The sequence below is a fragment of the Eschrichtius robustus genome, chromosome 5, assembly GCF_028021215.1.
Source record: "Eschrichtius robustus isolate mEscRob2 chromosome 5, mEscRob2.pri, whole genome shotgun sequence".
Classification (NCBI taxonomy): domain Eukaryota; kingdom Metazoa; phylum Chordata; class Mammalia; order Artiodactyla; family Eschrichtiidae; genus Eschrichtius; species Eschrichtius robustus.
Genome location: NC_090828.1, coordinates 226,672 through 249,568, shown reverse-complemented (window position 1 = coordinate 249,568; position 22,897 = coordinate 226,672). Strand labels below are relative to the sequence as shown.

At 62.1% G+C, this 22,897-nt stretch overlaps 2 protein-coding genes across 2 annotated transcripts; both read left to right on the top strand.

Moving 5' to 3' along the window:
* Positions 1–3,961: 3,961 nt before the first annotated feature.
* Positions 3,962–12,946, top strand: GAL3ST2 (galactose-3-O-sulfotransferase 2). The gene is given in 7 exon segments (XM_068545400.1): positions 3,962–4,062; positions 4,605–4,729; positions 6,511–6,532; positions 6,661–6,756; positions 9,949–10,032; positions 11,164–11,428; positions 12,107–12,946. Coding segments are annotated over 7 exon segments (1,533 nt in total).
* Positions 12,947–13,057: 111 nt separating this feature from the next.
* On the top strand, positions 13,058–21,714 carry NEU4 (neuraminidase 4). The gene is given in 14 exon segments (XM_068545399.1): positions 13,058–13,109; positions 16,299–16,456; positions 17,943–18,020; positions 18,109–18,217; positions 19,281–19,483; positions 19,559–19,644; positions 19,646–19,709; positions 19,712–19,805; positions 20,750–20,884; positions 20,887–21,227; positions 21,229–21,361; positions 21,364–21,459; positions 21,462–21,662; positions 21,665–21,714. Coding segments are annotated over 14 exon segments (1,800 nt in total).
* Positions 21,715–22,897: the final 1,183 nt, after the last annotated feature.

The window sequence follows — 22,897 nt, the reverse complement described above, 5'->3', positions numbered from 1 at the left end:
GGGCGTGTCTAGGCATGTGGGGTGGGGGGCAGGGAAGGAAGGCACTGCACCAGGGCGAGTGTGGGGCAGGCAGGGGCCGGGGGTCCCAAGGAAACTGGCCAGAGAGGTTGTGAGACAGGATCTCGGCTGCCGTGTGTCAGAACTGCCGACGGCCTGCACGTTTCCTGCCCTGGACTTGGACGCCTGGGCCTGGGGCAGCCACTTCTCAGTGGACAAGGGGACTCCTTGGCCTAAGCATGAGGCGCAGAGGCAGGATGGCACCCGACTGATGTGGCAGAGTGGACGTGTTTCCATGGTGACCTGGGTGGAAGGAACATGGCTCATCGCTGTCGGGGACACACGTGAATCTTTGTGAGTGTGTCGATCTAGACAAGTCTCCCCGCAGCCTTACTGCACCCCACGCTCTCAGACACTCTCTCGTCTGTTCTGTTCTACTCCATATTTAATCTAGTCTATGTTTATTCTTTTCTATTCTGTATCTGTCTCACCCCATCCCGTTCTACTCTATATCTATTCTATTCTATATCCATCCTATGCTATTCTTTCCGTTCTATTTTGCTCTAGTCTATTCTATTCTTTAAGGGTGTTGGCTACAACCTCCAGTGCTGGTGGTGTGACCCACTGAATTGCCTTCAAGGCAAATGTGGTGCAGCCCGGAGTTGAGAAAACACCACCCAGGCTGTACAGCATGAAGCAGTGGTGTTTGGGGAAGGATTTGGAGGTCCCCGTGGGGTGGCGGGGACACGGGCCACCCTGGGTTTTCCTTGTATCAGCAATCTTGTAACGAACCACCAGAGACCCGGCCGTGCAAGGTGATGCTGAGCTGTTTCTCAGGGTCAGTGTCTCGGCTGGCGCGCCACCCGGCGGCGGCGTTCAGCTGGACGGCGGTGGGGCCGCAAGGCCCTGGCCAGCCCCTTGCTCACTGGCTCTCAACTGGGGCGCCTCGGTTTCCTCCCACGGAAAGTGGCACAACAGCTTCCTTGGGGGGCCGTCTCAGGATGGTGTTTTGGGGGAGCAGAAGCGGAAGCTGCTGGCCTCAGCACCCCACAACATCACTTCCTGTCAAGACACGGCCCAGTCATTCCCGATTCAAAGGGAGGGTGGCAGGTGGGGAGTGGGTGTGGGTCCAGGCGTCTGTGGCCACGTTTCTCCTCTGTCACACCCTGCAGGCGTGACAAAGTGACTTTCTTTTCTTTTTTTTGGAAGGAGCCCCTGGGTGGAGGGTGGCCCACACTCCCTCTCTCTATTATTTGGGGGATGTTGAGTTTGGACATCCGGGCCCCTGTCCCTGATTCTTTTTGGTTTGGCCTTTATATGGTTGGCCGTGTGCTCCGGACTCATCGGCCCATGGCCTCCACTCTCCCTGATCACACCGTCCCCAGCCCCAAGGAGACCTTAGGCCGCCCTGCGCCAGGCCTCGTGCTGACGCGTCTGTGGGGGGACAGGGGGCCGGCATCTCCCTGCTCTTCTCCAATGGCTGAGCCAGGGAGGGGCCTGGTTTCCCGAGGATACGTCCTTTCTGGCCAAGTGCTCTTCTGTGAGGGGGGAGCCCTGAGTAACTGTTCTGTCTTATCCTCGGCCTGTGCTAATTAAATGCTCCTGCTGTACCTACCCCCTCAGCTTGTCCACATGCCTTATGCACTGGGGATCAACAAGGACCAGCTGAAGGGACAATGGATGGACGAACCAGCAGTGACCACTTTCGGGGGGGGCGGTTTTATCTGACCACTTTGGATCCTACACAAGAGCCCTGGGTTGGGGCCCTAGATCAGCCAGAGGAGAAAAAGCCAGAGGACAGATGGAAGGCTTTGTAAGTTTGACCTCGTATGTGTGTGAGAGGGAGGGCTAGCTCTTTTCAGCCCATACCTGCTTCCTTCAGGCTGTGGGACCACCGGGAGAGAGAGAGGGAGAGAGAGAGAGAGGCAGGTGACCACGTGTAGCCCGGGCCTCCAGGTCCTCCGCCTGTGCTGCTGGAGTTTGTCGGGTACTGTGTTTCTGGGTTCTGGCTACAATTGGCTGACCACAGAATGGCAGTCAGACCTTCAGTTCTATGTCGTTCTGGAGAACTTCCCTGAGTTGGAGATGGGATGTCCTTGTCCTAAGGCTCTTTATTACCCATAATTTTAGATCTTTTATTGGTTCTTACTCAGATGCCCAGGAATTCTCTCTGAACAGCCTGGGAACGGCCCCACCTGGGGGCGCTCAGCGGTCAGCCAGCTGCTTACCTGGGCCTGGGCCTGGGGGGCTGGGGGCCTTGAGCTCCTCCTGCCGGCCCCCACTGGAATGGGAGCAGCGCCCCGTCCCGCAGACCCCAACGGCTCCTGGTCCCTCTGCTGCAGGGTTGGCTGCTGCCACTTCTGGGGCCCGCACTCTGTGACCCTAATAGCAAAGCCTGACCGAGGGGTGTCGGCCAGCTGGCAACCCCTGGAAACCAACCCTGTCCCTGAGGAGGGCAGCCAGAGCCCCCATGCTTGGGTTCCAGACGCAGGAAGTTTGAGGCTCTTTGGAGTTTATCCACTGAGTGATGCAGGCCAACCCTGAAGAAAAGGGAGCTTCACCGAGAATGCTTTGTTTGAGCGGCCAGGTCCTTGGGGATGGTAGGAAGGCTTTTTAGCCAACAGCCCTCAAAGCAATGTTACATGGTTTATAATTTTCAGCTATATTTAATTATTTTTCCACAATTATTGGCTTTCCAAAGTTTTTTAGAAGCTGAACTCTTTAAAAATATTTCTAATTATTTTTTATTTTTTACAAACAGCTTTATCGACATGTAATTCCCATACCAATTTCCCCAAAGCTGTGCAGCCGCTGGGCTGGCCCTAAGGAACGGACGCCTGTGAGTAGCCCCGGGGGGTGAGGCAGACGCGGGAGGCCTGGCTCCCCGGGGACTCCATCCCTCGGCTGGGAAGAACACCCCACACCTTTGCAGCCCTGGATAAGTGGCTCCCGGTGCGTCAGCCCTGCTGGGCTGACCACCCGGCCCATTCAACACCCAAGACCCTGCTGACCCCGCAGGCGATGGGACCAGAGGGACTTTTGCAAAGGAAGAGCCTCTCTTTAGAAACGAGGGATTTCTCTGAAGACGTCCTTGCTCTTGGGCAGCTGTGGAGAACTTGTTGCCTTAAGGTCAAAGGGCTTATTGTAAATGTTAAAGCAGAACCTTCGAACAGATGGTCAGTGTGTGCCGGAATTCCGCCAGCTCCTCTGAAGGGGCCAGCAAATGTGCAGTGTTTGCGGAAGGGAGTTTTATGTGTCGGAGCAAAGTCAGGAATGGGTGAGACTGAAGGGAAAAGCCAGGCTGGTTAACGTCCCATCCAGCAGGGGTTAAACTCTAACTCTACTGGGCTGTGAAACCACGGCGGTGGTCGGCACTCGGGCTCCAGGGCTGACAAGCCGTCTTCCCTGGGAGGGTCTCAGGAGCTCAGCAGAAGTGGCTCAACTGTAGGGCGGGAACCTGTGAGCCCGTGACCAGGGTGTGGCCTTCTAGGAGTTGTACCCCTTTGGGGTTTGGGAAAACCTGTCCCTTCTACCTCGGTGCAGACGACCGGCCCCGGAACCGTGCCTGCAGCCGGGACCCAGCTCCTGTGCTGGCTGCAGGGTCTCGCTGTGCCTCGCCGCTGCACTCGGGGCCAACGCAGGGGCCCTGGCCCATCCGGCCCCATCCGGCCCCACCCTGGTGTAAGCCTATCGGTGACCCTCCATCCACTGTAGTCCTACGCTTGTTAAGGCTCCACCTTTGCCTCCTGGGAGCCTCTCTGAGGCGGGTCCCAAGCTCTTGGTCATGAGGGCTCAAGGGAGCATCGGGAGACAATGACCCGAAGGTGGGGGTGGGAGAAGCTCGTATCACGTCTGTGTGACCTGGAGACGCAGGTGTAGTAGGAGCTGAAAGTGGTGGAGAGAGGGGACGGCGTGTGCCCAAAACGGCTCGACCTTGAGGCCGTGTGTATGACGTGAGGAAGCGATGGCGGGGGCTCGAAGTCCCCCAGCCTGTGTCTGGGACCACGCTTCCCTGGGAGAGAGGGTCCCCGAAGAGCTGCCGTGTGGTGTCGGAGCGACGTGTGGGTGTGGACTCCCGGGGAGTTCCCCGCTCCGTCTGCTGAGGGGCCCAGAAACTGCGAGCTTCCCAGAGCAGCCAGCACCGCCGGCCCAGACTGTGGTCCCCAAAGCCCATTTCCTACCAGTGAGACCAGGCCCTCTTGGCGATGGGGCCGGTCCCAGGCTGGGCCGGCAGGTGTACAGGACGGGCCCGGAGCGCCCTGTCACAGCAGGCACGGGAACGCTAGGATTCGGCCACAAGAGGCGTGTAAAGGGGCTGGAAGTGACTGGATACAACGCACCTTTAAACAAAGTTTCTTCTGCTCTAGTGATAAGCACCAAGAAAAGGAATGTGAATTAACATTCGTTTACAATGGCAACAAAACCCAGCAGATTGCAGTAAACACGCGAGGCTCTGGACCTAGGTAACGAAAACGACAAAATCCTGTTGAGAGCTCCGAAGACAGACCCTGGACACACGGACCCGGCACTTCCTGCGGGAGGGGAACGTCGCGACCGAGTCCGGTCTCTGCAGATCCGCACCAGCACCCCCTCTGTTCGCTTCCCAGGGCCAGCACCCAGGAGACGGTGGTGCCGCTCGGTCCTGTCGGGCTGTCCTGCTGGACGTGTCCTGCTGGACGTATCTCAGATCTCGACCGCTGCCGGAACTTCTGCCTGGAGTCCTGGCCCCGAGGTGATTTCCCTGCCCTGCCCCGTATGGAAGGCCGCCAGCGCATTGCTCCGTCTGTTTATTCCCCGGATGGGCCGGCAGCGGGGACCACTGCGAGCGGGGACAGTGTGGCCGCTGGTTAACTCGGCCTGGGCCACAGGCCTCTTCGCCGTGTCCTAGCGTGTGGGGACTCCATGGGGCAGAGCATGTTGGTGTCAAGATCAGGGAACGTGGGGTGACTATGGAATAAATCCCTGGATACATCTTTGCTGGGCAAAGGCTCTGAGGTTCCGAAAGGCAGCGCCAATCAGAGCAGCAGCCCCAGGAGGGACAGCCTGGCCACACCATGACCGTGTGTTGACATCTTTGACCAATTTATTCTGATCGATGGGGTGAGGTGGGGATCTGGCACTGGGGCCCGCTTGTGGTGACCCGCTGCTCCCCTCCCTGGAAAGCCCCACTTTATCATCACGTGCCCTCCGCGCACTCTGGGTCTCCTCTGGGACTTTCTACACTTCCTAGAACCTGTGTTCCCTGACATTGTTCAGAATTTTCCTGCTATTACTGTATGATTTGCTTCCATCTGAACTTTAAATTTTTTTTTTTTTGGCTGCGTTGGGTCTGTTGCTGCACACGGGCTTTCTCTAGTTGTGGCGAGCAGGGGCTACTCTTCGTTGCGGCGTGCAGGCTTCTCATTGTGGTGGCTTCTCTTGTTGCGAAGCACGGGCTCTAGGCACGCGGGCTTCAGTAGTTGTGGCTCGCGGGCTCTAGAGTGCAGGCTCAGTAGTTGTGGTGCACGCGCTTTGTTGCTCCGCGGCATGTGGGATCTTCCTGGACCAGGGATCGAATCCATGTCCCCTACATTGGCAGGCGGATTCTTAACCACTATGCCACCAGGGAAGCCCCCCTTCTGAACTTTAGAATTGACTTCTTAAAAATTCTCTTTGGGGGATTATGTTAAACTTCGAGACTGTTTTGTGCAGAGGTCTGGCCATCTCCTTCCCCCAGAGCAGAGGAGTGGTGGCCGCAGCTGTGGGCGGTGGGACCTACGCCTCGCTTGGGGCCAGGGGGCCAGGGGGCCAGGGGGGTCCCACAGGGCAGCACATGAACAGCCATTTCTGGCCTAGCAGTGCGGGCCAGTGTGAATCCACTTCTGAGTTTCAGTTTCGGGAGGGTTAAGAGTGGTTCATATGGACTTCCCTGGTGGCGCAGTGGTTAAGAATCCGCCTGCCAATGCAGGGGACACGGGTTCGAGCCCTGGTCCGGGAAGATCCCACATGCTGTGAAGCAACTAAGCCCGTGCACCACAACTACTGAGCCTGAGCTCTGGATCCTGCGAGCCACAACTACTGAGCCTGCGTGCTGCAACTACTGAAGCTTGCGCGCCTAGAGCCCGTGCTTCGCAACAAGAGAAGCCACCACAATGAGAGGCCCATGCACCATGGCGAAGAGTAGCCCCGCTCGTCACAACTAGAGAAAGCCCTCGCGCAGCAACGAAGACCCAACACAGTCAAAAATAAAATAAATAATTTACTTAAATAAAATGAAAAGAGATAATTCTATTAAAAAAAAAAAGAGTGGTTCATATAATGCCTGGGTCTGGTCTCCCTGCTGTCCTAGTGTCACCCCCACCCCCAATGGAGCTGCCATGCTTTGCCCTTTCCTTCCAGGCTTCTTCTCCCTCGTGTTTCCCCCTGGTTAGAATTCCTCTTCCTCTATTTGCCTGTAACACTCTTATGTACCCCGTAAAGCCCTATGTAGAAGCCCCAGTCCAATCAGGAAGCTCATCCTTGGGTCCACTCCAGGTGCCAAGCTCTTTGAGTGCAGGTATGTCATCTGGTCCCCTCACACCTGTGACTTGCCCCCTCCTACACTGAGAGGCCATGGCCTGTGTGGCACGACCCCCCTTGTCCCCTCCAGCCCCTGCCATGCCCTCCATCTCCCCCCACCCCCAGAGGCCTTCCTGGTACCAGCTGCCCCTCCACGTTGCTGGAGCCCGAGGGACAGCCTGCCCTGCCGGGCACAGGCTGCGTGGAGACTCGGGTCCCAGAGTTAGGTTCCAGGAGGACTCTGCTCTTGTCCTTCTTTTCCTTCTCCTTCTTCAGACTGGGGAAGTCTGAAGCTCACCGCCTGACCTCAGATCAGCCTGAGGAGAGGCCCAGGGACTTGGCTCTGACTCATAAGCAGGAAGCAGGTGGATGAGGAGGGTGTTGGAAAGGCTGTGAAAGGAAAGGCTGTGAAACTTGGGACCGACCTGCGAAAGGCAGTTGTGAAATCTTCCCAGGTGTCTGGGAACAGGTGATAGGCACCCACCCACCTGGTGACGGGTGCCTGGGCTGGGCGGCTCCTCCCAGGGTCACTCCCCTCAGGAGCTCAGAAGCCAAGGTTCACGCGGTTATTGGCAAAGTCAAGGCGAGCACACGCAGGTCTGCATAGGCACCTCCCGTCTGCAGGAGGTCAGGTTGCTGAGCCATCCGCATCACCCAGTTGGTGGGATGGTCGGGCCGTGCGCCAGGCGTGACGGGGGCCAGAAGCTCAGAAGAGGCTGCAGCCCCTAGGCTGTCTCAGGCGGAGGGACAGGCCCTGTCTCCCCGGCTTGCTCCCGTCTGCAGGAGGGAAAGGAGCGGTGAGACGTGACGGGGGAGGTGCTGTCCCGGCCAAGTGAGGGGTCCCGGTGGCCCTCTACCCAGCAACCACCCGGCGTCCCGCTCGCTGGAAAATCGGGGCCAAAACACCTCGATGCAAACAGGGGCCGCAGCCGCTGAGGAGGCCCCGAAGACGGTGGCTTTGCCAACACTCCACTGAGGCCGTGCTAGGGCGGGGCAGTGCCGTGCGGTGGCTCTGTGTCCAGGGCCGCCTGTCGTGAACTCCGTATGCAGACATCCGGAACGTGTCTGCAGCCTGAACATCTGGGCTAAGCAGGCCTGACTTGCGGGTTGTTCTTGCTGCTGGCTGGGACACCGGGGTCCTGGGCCGCGAGCCAGGCCACGTGCGAGAAGGCCACTTGTATTTCCTTCAGAGATGTGTCTGCCTCCAGGGCAAGCCCAGCTAGGCCCAGGCTGCAGCCCACCATTCCCGTAGAGCTACACAAATGTAGATGAGGCTGACACCCATCACCTTCTCCCTTCCCCCCGCCCCAACCCCAACCACCACAGAGGCTGTAAACACTAAGTAATGCTTTCCCAGCACCCCCTTGCAGTTGGGGGTGACCATGTGACCGAATTTTGGCCAACAAGATGGAAGTGGAGGTTTGCTAGAGGCTTCTAAAAGGCCTTTGGTTCCTTATCATGGCTGGTCCTGTCCCTTCTCCCTTCTTGCTGATCCAAATGTTGATGTGATGGCTGGAGCTTGGCAGCCATCTTGTGACTATGAGGCCACATGTGTGGAGAGAGAGATGTCCACATCCTCAGCGTGGTGGGGCTGAGTCTGCCAGAACCAGTGGCTTCCCTCCCAAGCTTCTAGATTGGTGAGGAAAGTCCACCGTTGTTTTCTGATTCTTGCGGCCGAGGCTCCAACTGACATGGGTTTTTATGCTGATGTGCAAATGTGTGTCCTGGCCCCAGCAACTCCTTGAGCTCCAGACTCCCTTTCTAGTCACTGCCTGGCATCTGCACTGGGTGTCTCAGGACATTTCACACTCAACAGATTTGCTCCCCCCACATCAAAACCTGTCCCCGCCCCATGGTTTCCCCTCCCCCTGCATCCCACGCCAGCTCAAACCAGGAGGTCCGCGGTGGGGGGGGGGGGGGGGGCGGGGCGTGTGCTTGGTTTCACTCACTTACTCGGCAAATACGAGCTGAGCATCTTGCACATGCCAGCTGCCCTTCCAGGAACCGAGGAGCTTACACGCTAGTGGGCAGCACAGACCACAAACAGACAGACGCATATGCAACCCCCTCAGGTGGCAGTGAGGCTGAAGGGAGAGACAACGAGGGGTGGGGTGAGCAGTGCTGCAGGGAGGTTGGGGAGACCCCCCGCCCCGAGCCCGAGCCCGAGCCCGAGCCTGAGCCCAGAGGAGCTGGGGGTGGGTCGTGCAGTAACTGGGAAGAGTGTCCCCTGCTGAAGCCTCGTGAGTACAGAGGCCCTGGGGCTGGATTTTTGAGGAGCAGGAGGAGGGCAGTGGCTGCAGAGTGGGGGGGGGGAGGGGCAGGGGGCCTGGGGAGCTGCTGGGAAGACATGCATTTTCCTGGAGGGTTTTAGCAGAAGAGCCTTTTCAGTTAAGGGGTTTAATCAAGGGTTTGAGCACCTTGGGCTTTTTAATAAAAGGGTCCTTTGGGCTGCTGAGGGAGAGTGGACCATGGGGGGCAGGGACGCAGGTGGGAGTAACCAGGCCCCCAGGGTCTGGGAGTGGCGTGGGTCGAGACAGAAGATGGGGGGCCATGTGGCCAGAGCAGGTGGAAGGAGCCGCTGTCCCCTGTGGGTGGGCTAGGTTTGGAGGGCAGGGCAGGAGCAGTGGTGTGGACCTTGGCGGCTGCGATGCCTTTGGACACCCCAGTGGAGATTTGGGGCAAGCCAAGGCTGGGGATGTAAATTTGGGGCGGCCTGCAGGTGGCTGACACAGCCGAGACTGGCTGGGGCTTCCTCTCCCTTTCTCAGTCCGAAGTGGCCCTTGGGGTGGTGAGGGCCAGGGAGGCCCCTCATGGCTGACACTGCAGCTTCTTTGTCCACGGGATGGCAGGACATAGGAGGCGGTCACTGCCCAGCTCCGAGGGGCGCCCCTTGTCCCAGCTCTGTCTCTTCCCTGACACGGTCACAGCATTTCCCTTGGGTGTTCTGGCCCAGGGACCATGGCCTGCACCCCACGTGCCGAGCTCCTGGCACCCAGGCAGGTCCCCCAAGGCTCCCCTCTGGTGGGCCCCTCCCTCCCTTGATGTGCCACAGTCTCTCAGGGGGCCCTGCTTAGGGTTGGGGGTCCCCGGACCTGCTTTCACCTCTGCCCACCAGATCACCCTTCTCTGCCCCCCACCCCAGGGAGTGGGTTCCCCTCTTGGCTTCTTCTGGCTTCTGAGCAGTGGATGGTGTGGTAGGGGGACCCGGTGGGGGTAGAGTCTGATGATTCATGCCCATCCCGGGTTTCACCCCCTCACCCCAGGGCCCCTATGGGCCAGCGCACAGTAGCAGGTGTTGGATACAAGCTGTTACATGGACAATGGGGAGGTGGACGGGGTAGGAATGGGGGTGGGCAGTGCTGGCTCCTCCCGGGCCCCTGACTTGGGGGCTGAAGGGCTTCCCCCTGCCCACAGGTGCTTCTGGGCCATCCTCCTCCTGGCCCTGACAGTGTTCCTGCTGGCTGGCTTCCTCCACATGGACGTCGGGCTGCTCGTGCCGTGAGTCCAGAGTTAGGTAGCCTGAGGTCTGGGCGCTGCCCCCTCCCAGAGCAGTAGCGGGACCCCAGCCTGCCCACCTCTGGGAGGCACCCAGCACTGGCCGTGACGGTGGTGGGCCACGCCTCCCTCAGGGCCTCAGTCTCTCCTCTGTAATGGAGGAGTGGGCCCTTCCTTACGGTCACCCTGTCTCCCGGGGGCCTCCCAGTGTCTCCCATGGGCAGTAAGCTGCCCAGGCCTCCGGGTAGGGCTACGGGAGGGTTGACTCTGGGCCCGGGCTGGGGGTGTCCTGGGCAGCGGGTGACGGCGAGGCAGGGCTGGGGAGGTCAGGACCGCTGTTCCCCTGCTTGTTGGTGGTATGACCTCTGTGAAGCCCAGGGTCCACACTGATGGCCACCCAGGCCCAGTGCTTTAGCCTGGCTGCTGGAAGGGCCCTCCAGCCCCAGGCCAGCCCCCACCCCTCTGGTTGATGTCCACAGGAGAGGGGGGAGTGTCAAAGCCCCCGGGTATCTTTGCCTACCCCTCAACTGTCCCCGGGGCTGGCACAAGCCTCTGCATCCTGTCCCCCACCCTCCTGGGTCACTCTTACCGGCCCTGTTTTGGGGCTCTGCGTTGGGGCAGGGAGGGCACCTGTTGCTCCAGGCTGGCTTCCACAGCTGGGTGGGTGCCACTGTGGGATCACGGGAGTGGGCACCGGCGTCCACTCCCGCCCTGCAGTGAGGTCAGCTGGCCTCGGCATGAAGGGTCAGCCAAGAAACGCCAGCCACGGGGCCTGGGTGGCAGGGCCAGAGCCATGCCGGTGGCCTCGGAGCGAGACAGGAGGTTGGGGGGGCGGGGAGCCAGGGCCTGGGAGCCCAACCTGCAGTGTGCGGGGCCAGATAGTGCGGCCACTCACGAAGCAACGGTGTCTGTGCCAGTGGTCGTGCAGGGCTGCAGGGCTGGGGTCTCCAAGGTAAGGGGAGCTCAGTGATGGGGCTGGGTTGGGGTGTCGCCAGTGCAAGGAGTGTGGGTTGCGGGAGCACGGTGCCGGGAGAAGGTCTGAGGGCCTCCAGCTTCCGGGGTTGCTGGGTGGAGGTCTCCGGGTGGGGAAGCGCGGGGGCTCCCTGGCCGATGGCGGCTGTGCTCTCCCCCCAGCCCCCTCGGGGGCCAGGATGAGGGGCCCCCCGTGACCAACGTCATGTTCCTCAAGACGCACAAGACGGCCAGCAGCACCGTGCTCAACACCCTCTTCCGCTTCGCCGAGACGCACAACCTGGCGGTGGCGCTGCCGGCCGGCGGCCGCTTCTACCTGGGCTACTCCTAGCTCTTCCTGGCGCGCTACGTGGAGGGAGTTGAGCAGGGCAGCCCCGAGCGGCGCTTCAGCATCATGTGCGACCACCTGAGGCTCAACCGGCGGGAGGTGCGGCGGGGGGCGGGGCTCCCGGGGGGCGGGGCTCGGTTCCAGGCCCGCGCAGCTCCCTGGCTTTGCGGTGTGACCAGCCGGGACCGGAGAGGCTGACGCCGTGGGGGTGTGCGCCAGGCCGGAACCTTGCATGGGGGCTGGTGAGGCCCCCCGCAGCCCCCTCCCGGCTGCCAGTCGCCTGCGGTGGGCACCCCAGGGTCTACCGCCCTCTCCCTCTTCCTCTCCCGCCTCCTCCTGGTTGCCAAACCCGCCAGCTCTTCCCACCCCAGGCCCTTTGCACGAGCTGTCCCCTCTGGTGGGGAGGCTCTTCACAGCTCCTTCTCTGGGTCATTCGGGTCTCAGCTTAGAGGTCACCTCCTCCCGGGGTCTTCTCTGACCTCCTTCCGAAAGGCTTAGCGGGGGTGAGGGGGAAGGGTGGGGGTGAAGGGCCTGGCCCGGTTTTAGGTGTTTTAGGGTCACTCCGGATGCTGGTGGAGAGTCGCGGCCAGGGGAGCCAGGAGGCCTGGACTGGATGCAGGGAGGCCGGGTCGGGGAGGCGATGGGGCAGAGCACAGGGGGCAGGTTCAGGTGTGCTGCGGGGTGGGGAGCGGGGGAGGAGACACCACCTGCCTCCGGGGGGGCCGCTAAGAAGGAGTCCGGAGCGTCACCAGCCCTTCCTGTTCTGTCACCGAACAGGTGCAGAAAGTCATGCCCAGCAACACCTACTTTTCCATCCTCAGAAACCCCGTCTTCCAGCTGCAGTCCTCCTTCATCTACTACAAGGGCTACGTCCCCGCCTTCAGGGGCGTCGCCAGCCTGGAAGACTTCCTGGCGTCGTCGCGGACCTACTACAACCCGAGCCTGGGCTTGCGCCACGCCTACGCCCGGAACAGCATGTGATTCGACGTTGGCTTCGACCACGACGTGCCGCCCGAGGAGGGCTACGTGCGCGCGCGCCTGGCCGACGTGGAGCCGCGCTTCCAGCTGGGGCTCATCGCGGAGCACTTCGACGAGTCCACGGTGCTGCCGAGGCGCCTGCTGCGCTGGCGGCTGGACGACGTGGTCACCTGCAGGCTCAGTTTGCGCAGCCCGCGCCGCGTCGCCAGCCTGACGACCGCGGGCCAGGAGCGCGCTAAGCGCTGGCGCGCCCTGGACTGGCGCCTCTAACAGCACTTGGACCGCACCTTCTGGGCCCGGCTGCGCGCAGAGCTGGGCCCGCGGCGGCTGCGCTCCGAGGAGCGGCGGCGGGAGCGGCCGCGCGGGCTGGCGGCCCTGTGCTTGCAGGATGGCACGCCCAAGGGCAAGTCGCAGGTCACCGACCGCCGGCTGCGCCCCTGCCAATCCGGCAGGGCCGACATCCTGGGCTACAACCTCAGGCCGGGCCTGGACAACCAAACGCTGCACATGTGTCAGAGGATGGTCATGCCCGAGCTCCAGTACGTGGCCCGCCTGTACACCCTGCAGTTCCCCGACAAGCCCCCCAAGAACGTCCACGTCCTGGAGGCCTGGAGGGATGGCGCCGGGGACTCTGTCTAGCCTCTCTTCTGTCATCCCTGGGAGGCCCTGGGCACCGCCTCAGGCTCGGGGGGTGTCCTGGGGCATCGGGGGGACCCAGGCCCTGCCAGACCACCAGTCCTCAGGGTGAAGATGCCTGTGAAGAGACCACCCTTGATCCATCCTCTTGGAGGCGACCTCTTTGGTGAGGATCCCAAATATAGGACACTGGGCACACCTGGACTGATGACGTGAGCCTATCCATCAAATAGAAAAGTCTTACCAGGTAGGAAAGTGAGGGATATTTAATTACGTGTCAGCACACTGTCCATCAGAAAAACAGGAGTCCAGGGAATCTGGAGGGCTTGGGTCCCTGAGGAGCTCAGAGGCGCTTCCCTCAGTTTGCCGGCCATGGGGACACGGCTCTGGTCACTGAGACACTGGTTCAACACCCACAGGCAGTGCTTTGAAGATGGGCCTGGGGAGCTGGGTCTGGAAGGGTCTGGAATGCCCAGCTTCCCATCTTTGGCTGTAGGAGGCTTATTTCCAACCGAAGAACGGTTTTTGATTGAGAAATGTTAGAAATGCTTATGAGACAAATGGTTTAGCCCAAACACAGGTCAATGCTGCAGCTCTGTGTTGGGATAGCCCCCCTCCATGAATGTCCAGCGAAGGAGAAAACCTGCTGGAGAGCTTGGATGGGCCAGTGCACCCTTGGTTGCTGTGGAGACCACGCAGGATGCAATCCCAGAGGAGGGCGCTTCCAGGCACCCCTGTTTGTGGCTGTGGGGAGACAGTGAGGGTGCCCTGCCTGGCAGAACGTGATCCCTGGCTGCTTGGGGGTCCAGTGGTTAGAGTGGGGTGCACACACCCAGCACCATGGGCCCTATGCCCTGAGAAAAGTGGGGTGCCTGGAGCACCCAAGCAACAGAGCCACTGTCTCACACTCAGCTGAGAGGCTTAGCCTGGCCTGTCCACCTGGTGCTGGGGTCCCCTTCCTTCCACGTGGGGCCCTCAGCCCTGAAGACCCTGGCAGCTGCTCAGGTGCTGCTGCATCTGGCCATGTCCACACTTTTCAGGGGAATCAGCATTTCTAAGAAAAGGGGGCTCCCACCCCCAGAGCAGGCAGCAGCTCCCTTAGGCATAATTTAATGGAGGGACTTCTTTTTTTATAAATTTATTTATTTTATTTTTATTTTATTTTTGGCTGTGTTGGGTCTTTGTTGCTGCGCGCGGGCTTTCTCTAGTTGCAGCAAGCGGGGGCTACTCTTCGTTGCGGTGCGCGGGCTTCTCATTGCGGTGGTTTCTCTTGTTGCAGAGCACGGGCTCTAGGCACGCAGGCTTCAGTAGTTGTGGCGCAGGGGCTCTAGAGTGCAGGCTCAGTAGTTGTGGCGCTCGGGCTTAGCTGCTCCGCGGCATGTGAGCATGTGGGATCTTCCCGGACCAGGGCTCGGACCCGTGTCCCCTGCATTGGCAGGTGGATTCTTAACCACTGCACCACGGAAGCCCCTAATGGAGGGACTTTAAGAAGAATGAATTTTCAGTAAGATTAGAGGACATATTGCAGCATACTTGAGAATAAAAGAGAATATTTGGAAACAGAAAAGATGACTTCTGTAAAAACGGAATAGAGACCGTGAAGGATAGATGGACACTGCAGAGAGCCAGGGTCAGCCAGGAGATCCTCCGGAGGCGCCTCCATCCTCCACCCAGAGGAAAACGCAAAGAAGGAAATTCCAAGGGAGAGTGGAGACGGGGAATCAGATCCAGGATGGGCCAACCTGATAGGAGTCTGGGAAGGAGAGTAAGGGCCATAGATGAGAACCTATAGCCAAGCAAAGAATGGGAAAAATGACCCCGATTTAAAGAAAGAAAGCAAATCACTGCCCTGAGCATCAGGCAGCTCTGCGAACCCCCAAAGAAAACCAGACGCCGCACTCAGCCGACGTGGGCAAGCGAGTGAGCCCAGGATAAGCAGAAAGCACTGCTGCTGCTTAATACGGAGAGCGGACTGTCGCAGGGGAGGGGGTGTCAGGCCAGCAGCACTGGGACCGCGGACGTGGGCCCGTGCTCAGTGGCACAGTAGCCAAGAACACGAAGTTACCATAGAAACTCAACGGGGGTTACTCTTGCCTTTCAGGTTGGCAGGAATGTAAACTGGCACTGTCTTTTTGAAGGGAAAATTGGGGGTATTTATCACAACGTAAAGCGTATATGGTTTGTAACAGAGAACTTCAGAAACAATCTGTCTGGGTGTCCATCCAAAACAAACTCAGTTGTTTAAAACGCTAAGTCCTACACAACCAATAAAGCTGGGAGCGCAGAGTCTGTGAATCTCCTCTCCGGAGGGGCATCTCCAGGCCTTGTGATGCTGGGTCAGGGTTGGTGAGCAGGGCTGCGGGTGACTGGGGTGGGGTGTGCTTGTCCCAGCCAGTGGTGCCCATGGGAGTGGGGGAAGCCGGGGAGACAGACCGTCTGATTTTTCAAGAGAAGCTGGAAATACAGGTTTTTATGTGAGATCTCTAGATTTAAAAAAGCTGGCACCTAACTAAAACATGAAAACCCCGGAGAGAGGGAACAAGGCGTGTGTGTGCGGGCCGCCTCCTTCTGTGGCCCCCGGGCACCCTGGTTAGACAGCCCTGCTCTGGCTGGGGGGCTTCGAACAGGTGATGCGGGGACTTGGAGGCCCCATTTCTCCGGGGCCTGGGTGCTCAGCGGGCAGCCTGTGAGACGGCACCTGGCTTGGACTTGGGGGACAGGAGAGGAAGGTAGACCCTGCCTTCTGGTTTGGATGGGGCTCTAGAGGCGGGAGGCTGTGTGAACTGTTCCTTCACACTGTCTTCCCCTTTCCGTTCACGGCAGACCCCTGGGCTTTTATGTGGGCACGGGCTGCTGGCTGGAGACGTCCTGGGGCCCCTGGAGGGGGCAGAAGTGATGTGTGCCACATCTGAGCCACCTCCGTAGAGTGGGTGCCACGGTGCCAGCACCACCCCGCCCCGCCTTGCCCTGCCGGTGCCCAGCTCTGCTGTGTGGGAGGAGATGGTGGCCCAGACACAGGGGTAGGATGTGGGGCCCATGAGGGCCAAAGGGGCTGGCATCCTGGGGGCCAAGGGAACGGCAGGCAGGCACCCAGGTCGTGGTGTGAAGGACCACAGAGAGCTCACTTGGCTTCTCGTGGGAGGCATCTCTGGGGGCAGCTGATGCCCGTGTCCCCCACGGAGGTCAGCTGTGGCCCCTGGTGGCGGCCCGCCCCCAGCACAGCCAGGAGGGTGAGTGCCCAGGGTGGAGCCAGTTGACCAGCAGAGAGGAGCCCTGTGTGGCCCTGTCCGGACACTGCCCCCTCCTGGCTGCCCTTCTTCACCCCCCCCCCACCCCTCTCTGTGCTGCACCACAGTCGCATGGCTGGCAGGACGGTCCTGGATCCTGACGCAGCCCTGGGGCACGGCCAGCTCCCGGCTCCCGGCCACGGAGTGGGCCCTTGTCTCTGCCTGTGAGCGGGTCGGAGAGGCAAGCATTCCTGCAGCCGCCCCGCAGCCAGCTCTGCGGGGCCCGGTGAGTCCCCTCCCTGCTCACCTATATCCCCGGCCCTCGGGGGCCAGGACCTGCCTCTCTTTGGCCTGAGGGCAATGGGCTTGTGGACGGAGGGCCTTCATCCAGAGTTGCCACATGGGCCCCCCGCAATGGGACGACTTCCTGCAGGGCCTCGGGGTAGATTTAGAGGATGGGGTAGATGTAGGCTGGGTGTCGGGGCCCCGCTCCGCCGAGCACGATCACTTGGGCCCATAGGTGACGCTTCACCAGGCAGAAGTGTCTGAATTGAGTCCTTGCCCTGGACAGGGCACAGGACACCCGGGTTAGGCGGGAGACCCACCCTGAGGTGACACAGCCAAGTCTGCCCATCTTGTGTGCAAAGGGCCTGTGCCCTTTGTATGCGTGTGTTTCATAGCCCCGCAGGCTGAGTGTGCCCAGCGCCAGCAGGCCCACGGGACAAACGTGCTGGCCCAGAGGGTGTGGGGCAGGCGACCTGGGCTGGCTCGTGCTCCAGGGTGGAGCCCAGACAGGACCGGCTACAGGAGTTCGGGGCAGGTCCCTGCTGGGGCAGAATGACCCCCAATACCTTGCCTGGGTCCAGGGCCAGACGACCAGACTGTCTTGGAGGTCCCGTCTCCTCTCCAGGCCTCGGTTCCCCTTCTGTGTTGCATCACCCCTGGGGAGGGCCCCTCTGGGGAGGGTAGATGGGTGCTGGCCCCCCTGAACGCTGGGTTACGGCCATCCTGGTCGAGCCAAACCCCTGGAACCTGCTGCACTGGCCCAGCTGGGCAGGGCCAGCAGCCTGGGAGGCCTGCTCTTCCTCTTAGGTTGAGGGCCCCCCCGAGACTTGGGGGCTCTGCAGAAACCCAGGGCGCGGCCCGGGCGCAGGTGCTCTGAGTGCCCGGCAGCCTGTCCCACTCTGTGCAGTGAGCAGACGGCCCAGCTAACTGCTGGAGCCTCCATCCCTGCCGCTCCGTCCCACGGTGGGGGCTGGACCTGAGCCCCCTGCTTCTGCTGGCACCAGCTCCTGGCGGTCCTGGGCCCTGCAGAGCAAGCCAAATGCAGAGAATGTCCCATTTGTGTCCATTCAGCCTGGAGGGACATGTGGCACCTGCACCTGCTTCCTGCTTGGGCACAATTGCCCCTTGGATGCAGAGTGGGGGTGGGGGCCCAGGGCTTCCAGGACACGGGAAGCTGCTCTCAGAAGCCCCAGAGGCATGTTGGGGTGGGTGGACCTGGCGTTGGGCAGGGGTCTGCTGGGCTCAGGGGGCAGCGCAGTGGGGCTAGTGCACTGCCCCAGGGAGCTTTCCAGGAGCAGGCGGTCCTGGGCAGAGGTGGGCGTGTCTGGCTGTTTCGGGGACCTCAGGCATGGAGGTGTATGTGTGCATTCATTCCCGTCACCCCACTCTCCATCCCGACTGTGCCCTTCGACGTGCGCCGGCCTCGCTGTACAGGGACTCCCCTCCCCCCAGCACCCTGTCTAGTTACCGCTGCGTCTGGCCCTCAGCTGCTCAGACACCTCCGGTTCCTGTCGCAGCCCCTGGACCCCACTGCGCTGGGGGGAGCAAACTCACTGCCATCCCTGGTGGGGGCTTGGCCAGCCCACCTTTGTGCGAATCAGAACGGGACCCCCGGCAGGGGGCCGTCGGATTGCAGACCGTGTGTGCCCCCAGTGCACCCGCACCCGAGGCCCCGCCCCTGTGAGCCTCCCTCAGGTGACCCCACCCCAGAAAGGCCGCCCAGGCCACACTCCGTCACCCCTGCAGGAACCTGGGCCTGTGGGCGAGGGGGCTGGGGGACCAGCCAAGGTTTAGGGAGCCAGGCTTCGTGGGGCCTGGGCTGTGGCCTTCCTCATGGTGGCTGGATCCTGCGCCGCTCCCTCCTGCTGGGGCGCTCCTGGTGCCTGGCTTGTGGTCTCCCCCGCCCCTCCCCTCTTAGCTCTCAGCTCTGAGAAGCCCACCCAGCCTCCACCCCCTGTCCCCCAGCCTGGCTTCTCTCCTGGGTGTGCTCCCGCTTCTGGGGGGCTCCGTCGTGGAGGGCGCTCATCTTCCTCCCATCACTGTGTGGGAGCCGCTGCTTTTCAAGTTCAAACCCCTGCCCCTCCTGTAGACTAAACCCCCCGCCCCACACTTGGTTCCTTTCTGCCTGGAGGGGGCAGGGGCAGGACGGCAGGGTGGTGACCTCTCTGGCCTCTTTGGGGTCCCTCTTGTTGCCCCACTGGCTTGTACCGCCCCTAGCTCTCTTGGGATACACGTGTGAGCTATACGTCTCCTGGCCACCCCCAGAACCCCAGGTCTGAGAGGGTGATGGCAGCGGAAGCCTGGCGTCTGGGTGCGGCACATGTGAGCGTGTCTTCCTCTGTATCTCCCATGTTTCCGTGCTTCGTGTCTGTGTCCTTTTCTGCGTGTCTGTTTGCACGGCTCCTGTGGTTGTGGGGCCCCTGCTTGGGGACACTGAACCCCTCCTTGTCCAGAGCCTTCGGGTCCCCTGGCAGCCTCCTGCCCGGCAGGCTCTGTGATGACCGCAAGTCCCCAGCACGCGGGTGGGCAGCGTCGAGGGGCTCTGGCCAGGCTACCCTGCTCTTGACACCAACCCGTTCCCTCTCCGTGGGCCATGCTGAGAGGAGCACGGCGCGGATTCCAGACATTTGGGGTGCAGTAGCTGTCGGGGAGGGACCACCCTGGACGGGGGTGAGGGGCCCTGGGACAGGGCGGTCTCCGTGGTCTCTGTGGGCACAGGAAGGCGGGCTGGGCGGGGTCAGGGACAGGGCGCCTGCACCCGCAGAAAACCCTCACCCATCCGGAGGGACACCGCTGACTCTGGGGTCCTGGGCCCGCGCCCGCAGAGCATGGGGCCCTGCGTGTCCCCGCGCAGACCGTGCTCTTCCAGGGCAAGAGGGCCGACCTGACGTACCGCGTGCCCTCACTGCTGCCCGTGCCCCCCGGGCCCACCCTGCTGGCCTTCGCGGAGCAGCAGCTGAGCCCCGACGACGCCCACGCCCACCGCCTGGTGCAGAGGACCGACACGCTGGCTGGGGGCCCCGTGCGGGTGAGCCCGGGGTGGGCGGCGGGGCCCGCGCCGCGCGGAAGGACTGGGGACTGAGGCTCGGCCCCCTCCCCGCAGTGGGGCGCCGCGCTTGTGCTGCGGGCGGCGGCCCTGGACGAGCACCGCTCCAGGAACCCCTGCCCGGTGCACGTCGCGCGCACGGCCGGTCTTCCTCTTCATCGCCGTGCACGGCCGCGAGGCCGCGCAGATCGCTGCGGGCGAGAACGCCGCGCGCGCCTCTGCTGCGTGACCAGCGGGGACGCGGGGCGCAGCTGGGGTGGCGCGCGGGACCTCACAGCGGAGGCAGTGGGCGGCGCCGAGCAGGGTAGGTGGGCGCCCCGTCTGCACGGCGCGGGGGTGGGGGGGAAGGGGCGTCCGAGCAGGGTGGGGGTCGCGCGGGGCGGGGATGGGATTCTGCACCGCGGGGGCGTCTGCACCCCGGCGGTGGAGGGGGGCCTGGCTGGAGCTCCCGCCTCGCTCCGCACCCAGCCTAAGCGCCACCGACACCGTTTGCTGGGCCGCCCCCGTCCTGTCCCCGGAACCCCTCAGTCCTGCGCCCAGCAGGCTCTGTCATCTTCCCGAGCCTGTCTCTGTCTGAGCGCTGAGGTCCCTTCTGGCCCCAAACCCCAGGTGGGTCACCTCTTTTACCCCTTCCTCTTCTTCCTTCTCACCCCTCCCCCAGGGCCCAGCCCAGGGCTGCAGCCGGGTAGGTCGGCTTGACACCAAAGCTTTCCCTCTGCTCTTGCTGCCCCTTCCGCAAGGGCCTGACCACCCACTGCCCTCGGGGCCACTCCGACCCTGGCATGTGGAAGCTGACCCAGGGGTCACCTAGGCTCTGGCAGGTAGGAGCTAAACAGAGGGGTGGGGCAGGCTCTGAGACCCAGACAGGACACAGCGGATCTAAAGAGCTGTCTGCTGGTGTGGACCCCGCCCCAGGGGACTCGAGCCCATTGCCAGGAGGGGCTGCCCAGAGCCTCCCGCCCTCAGCTGCCCCTCTGCCTGGGCAGCGCGCACACTTGGGTGCTGGCCTCCCTCTCACCCGCTGAGAACCTGGCCCAGCGGCCTGCCTGGGCTCGTGGCTCCTGCTAATGACCCAAGAGGCTTGTACAGCCTGGCGGTGGCCGGAAGGAGTGGACGGTGGGGGCACAGTGAGCCGGTGGCTGCCTCCTGAGCCGTCCCCTAACCCGGGCACTGGTCCCCCATCCTCCCCGTCCCCCAGGGCGGTGGTGCTGCCTGACCGTGGGGACCAGCAGCCATTCCTCCCTGCAGACTGGGCCACGTTTGCTGTCGGCTCCACCCATGGCGTCCGGCTGGGCTCGGGCCGCCTGCTGGTGCTGGCCTACACGTACCGCGTGGACCGGCGAGAGTGCTTCGGTGAGATCTGTGGGACCGACCCCCACTCCTTTGCCGTACCTGGCACCGCCGGGGCCTCGTGCCCAACCTGCGCTCGGGCGAGGGCCAGTTGGCGGTGGTGGACAGAGGGCCGGCCGGGGGCATCCTCTACTGCAATGCCTGGAGCCCCCTGGGCAGCCATGTGCAGGTGCTCAGTGTAGACGAGGGCGCCTCCTTCCTGCCTGGGGAGCTGGTACTTGCCCTGGCCGAGACCGCTGGGGGCTGCCAGGACAGCATTGTGGGCTTTCTGGCCCCGCCCTCCAGCAGGCCGGAGGATGAGGGGTGCTCCATGGGTACCAGGAACCCCCTCCACCTTCCACACCTCTGCCCTGAGCCCCAGGAACCCCCAGAGGAAGGAGGGCGCTGGAGACACCCGAGGGGGTGGGGGGCTGGGTGGGACAGAGGGATGTGGGGATGGCCCCGGTGAGCCTGGCCCAGGGTCTGGGCTTGGTGGGAACAGGGGGGCCTGGACCCCCGAGCTCCCGGTCCCCCCTCGGCCTTGTCTCAGAGCCCCACGTGGCTGCTGTATTCCCACCCGGTGGGGCACAGGGCACAGCTCCACATGGGCATCCGCCTGAGCCGGTCCTCCCGGACCCCCACAGCTGCACGGAGCCCTGGGCGATCCACGAGGGCCCCAGTGGCTACTCTGACCTGGCGTCCATCAGGCCCACCCCCGAGAGAGCCCTGACCTTTGCCTGTCTGTACGAGAGTGGGACCGGGGTCTCCTACGAGGAGATCTCCTTCTGCATGTTCTCCCTGCAGGAGGTCCTGGGGAACGTGAGGGCGGCGCCGGGCATCCCAGCCTTGGGGACAAGCCTCCGGGGCGCTGCCGGCCCTCCTGATGGGCCTCTGGCCAGGCCCAGGAGGAGCGGGGAGGAGAGCAGGGGCGGAGGATGCTGGGAGGTGGCGGGGCGGGGGTGTCGGCGTGACCCTGACCCAGGCCTGGACGGGGCTCCAGCCTGGAGAGGCGCCTTTGCTCCTTGGCTTCTCCATGGAGGTTCGTGAGGGTGTTTGTGAGGGACCTCGCTGAATTTCACAGAAGCTCAGTTGTAACAGTGTCCAAGCAGGGCTGGTCTTTAGGAAGGAGGTGTGCAGCCGGGAGGGAGGGTGGCCCGGATGGCCCGGATGGCCCAGGGTGGACGGACGGGTGGCCCTGGATGGCTCACCCCACCCCCTCCCAAGGCCGACAGCAGGGGCTGGGGGGTGTGGCGGTGGGAGGGTGGCGCCAGGATCCTTAGCCTAGCCCGCGGTGCTTGGTCGCCTGTACCATCTTCCTCTTTCCTCTTGCTCTGCTGGCTTTTTTTCTGGCTTATGAACAAGAAATAAAGGGATCCTGCATGTCTGTCCAGGGGTGTCTCTCCTCAATTCTTTCCACGTCGAAGCCTGGGGAGGGTCCCCAGTGCTCTAGCCACGTCACTGTGGGGTCTGCCCCCCTAAGCTAGACTCTCCAGTGCTGGAGGCTGCCAGCCGCGGGGCAGGAGGAGGACAGGAAAAGCCGTCTCTGTGTGGCAGCCCCAGATCTGCGTGGTCTCTGCACTGCTGGCCGGAGGGGCCGGTGGGGAGTTGGGGCAGCTGCCCCTCCCTGGATGGGTTACCTCCCAGGACCGGCCCTCTGTGCCCTTGTGGAAGCACCTTTTTATTTCCTCTTCTTTGTAACATCTTCTTTCTGGTTATAAAAATAAAATGCGTTCGTTGTAGAAAATGTGGGAAATGTATAAAACTATAAAGAAAAAAGTGACCCACACAGACCCTTCTGCCCACCACAACTATGATTATCTTTTTGGCATTTCTTTCTGATTCCTTGAAGAAATTCTTTTTAAAAAAATACGGCTTCATTTTAGCACGTTATCACCCTCCCCGCCAGCTCTGTTTACGGGCCCCGATGCGCCATGATGAGGACCCTGCAGGGCGACCTTCTGGGGCTGGTCGGTTTCCCCAGTTGCCAGTCATGCGTGATGAGCCTCTTTGGGGTGTCCCTGGATGGCCCCAGTTCCTGTCACCTCCTTAGCCTGGACTCTGGGACAG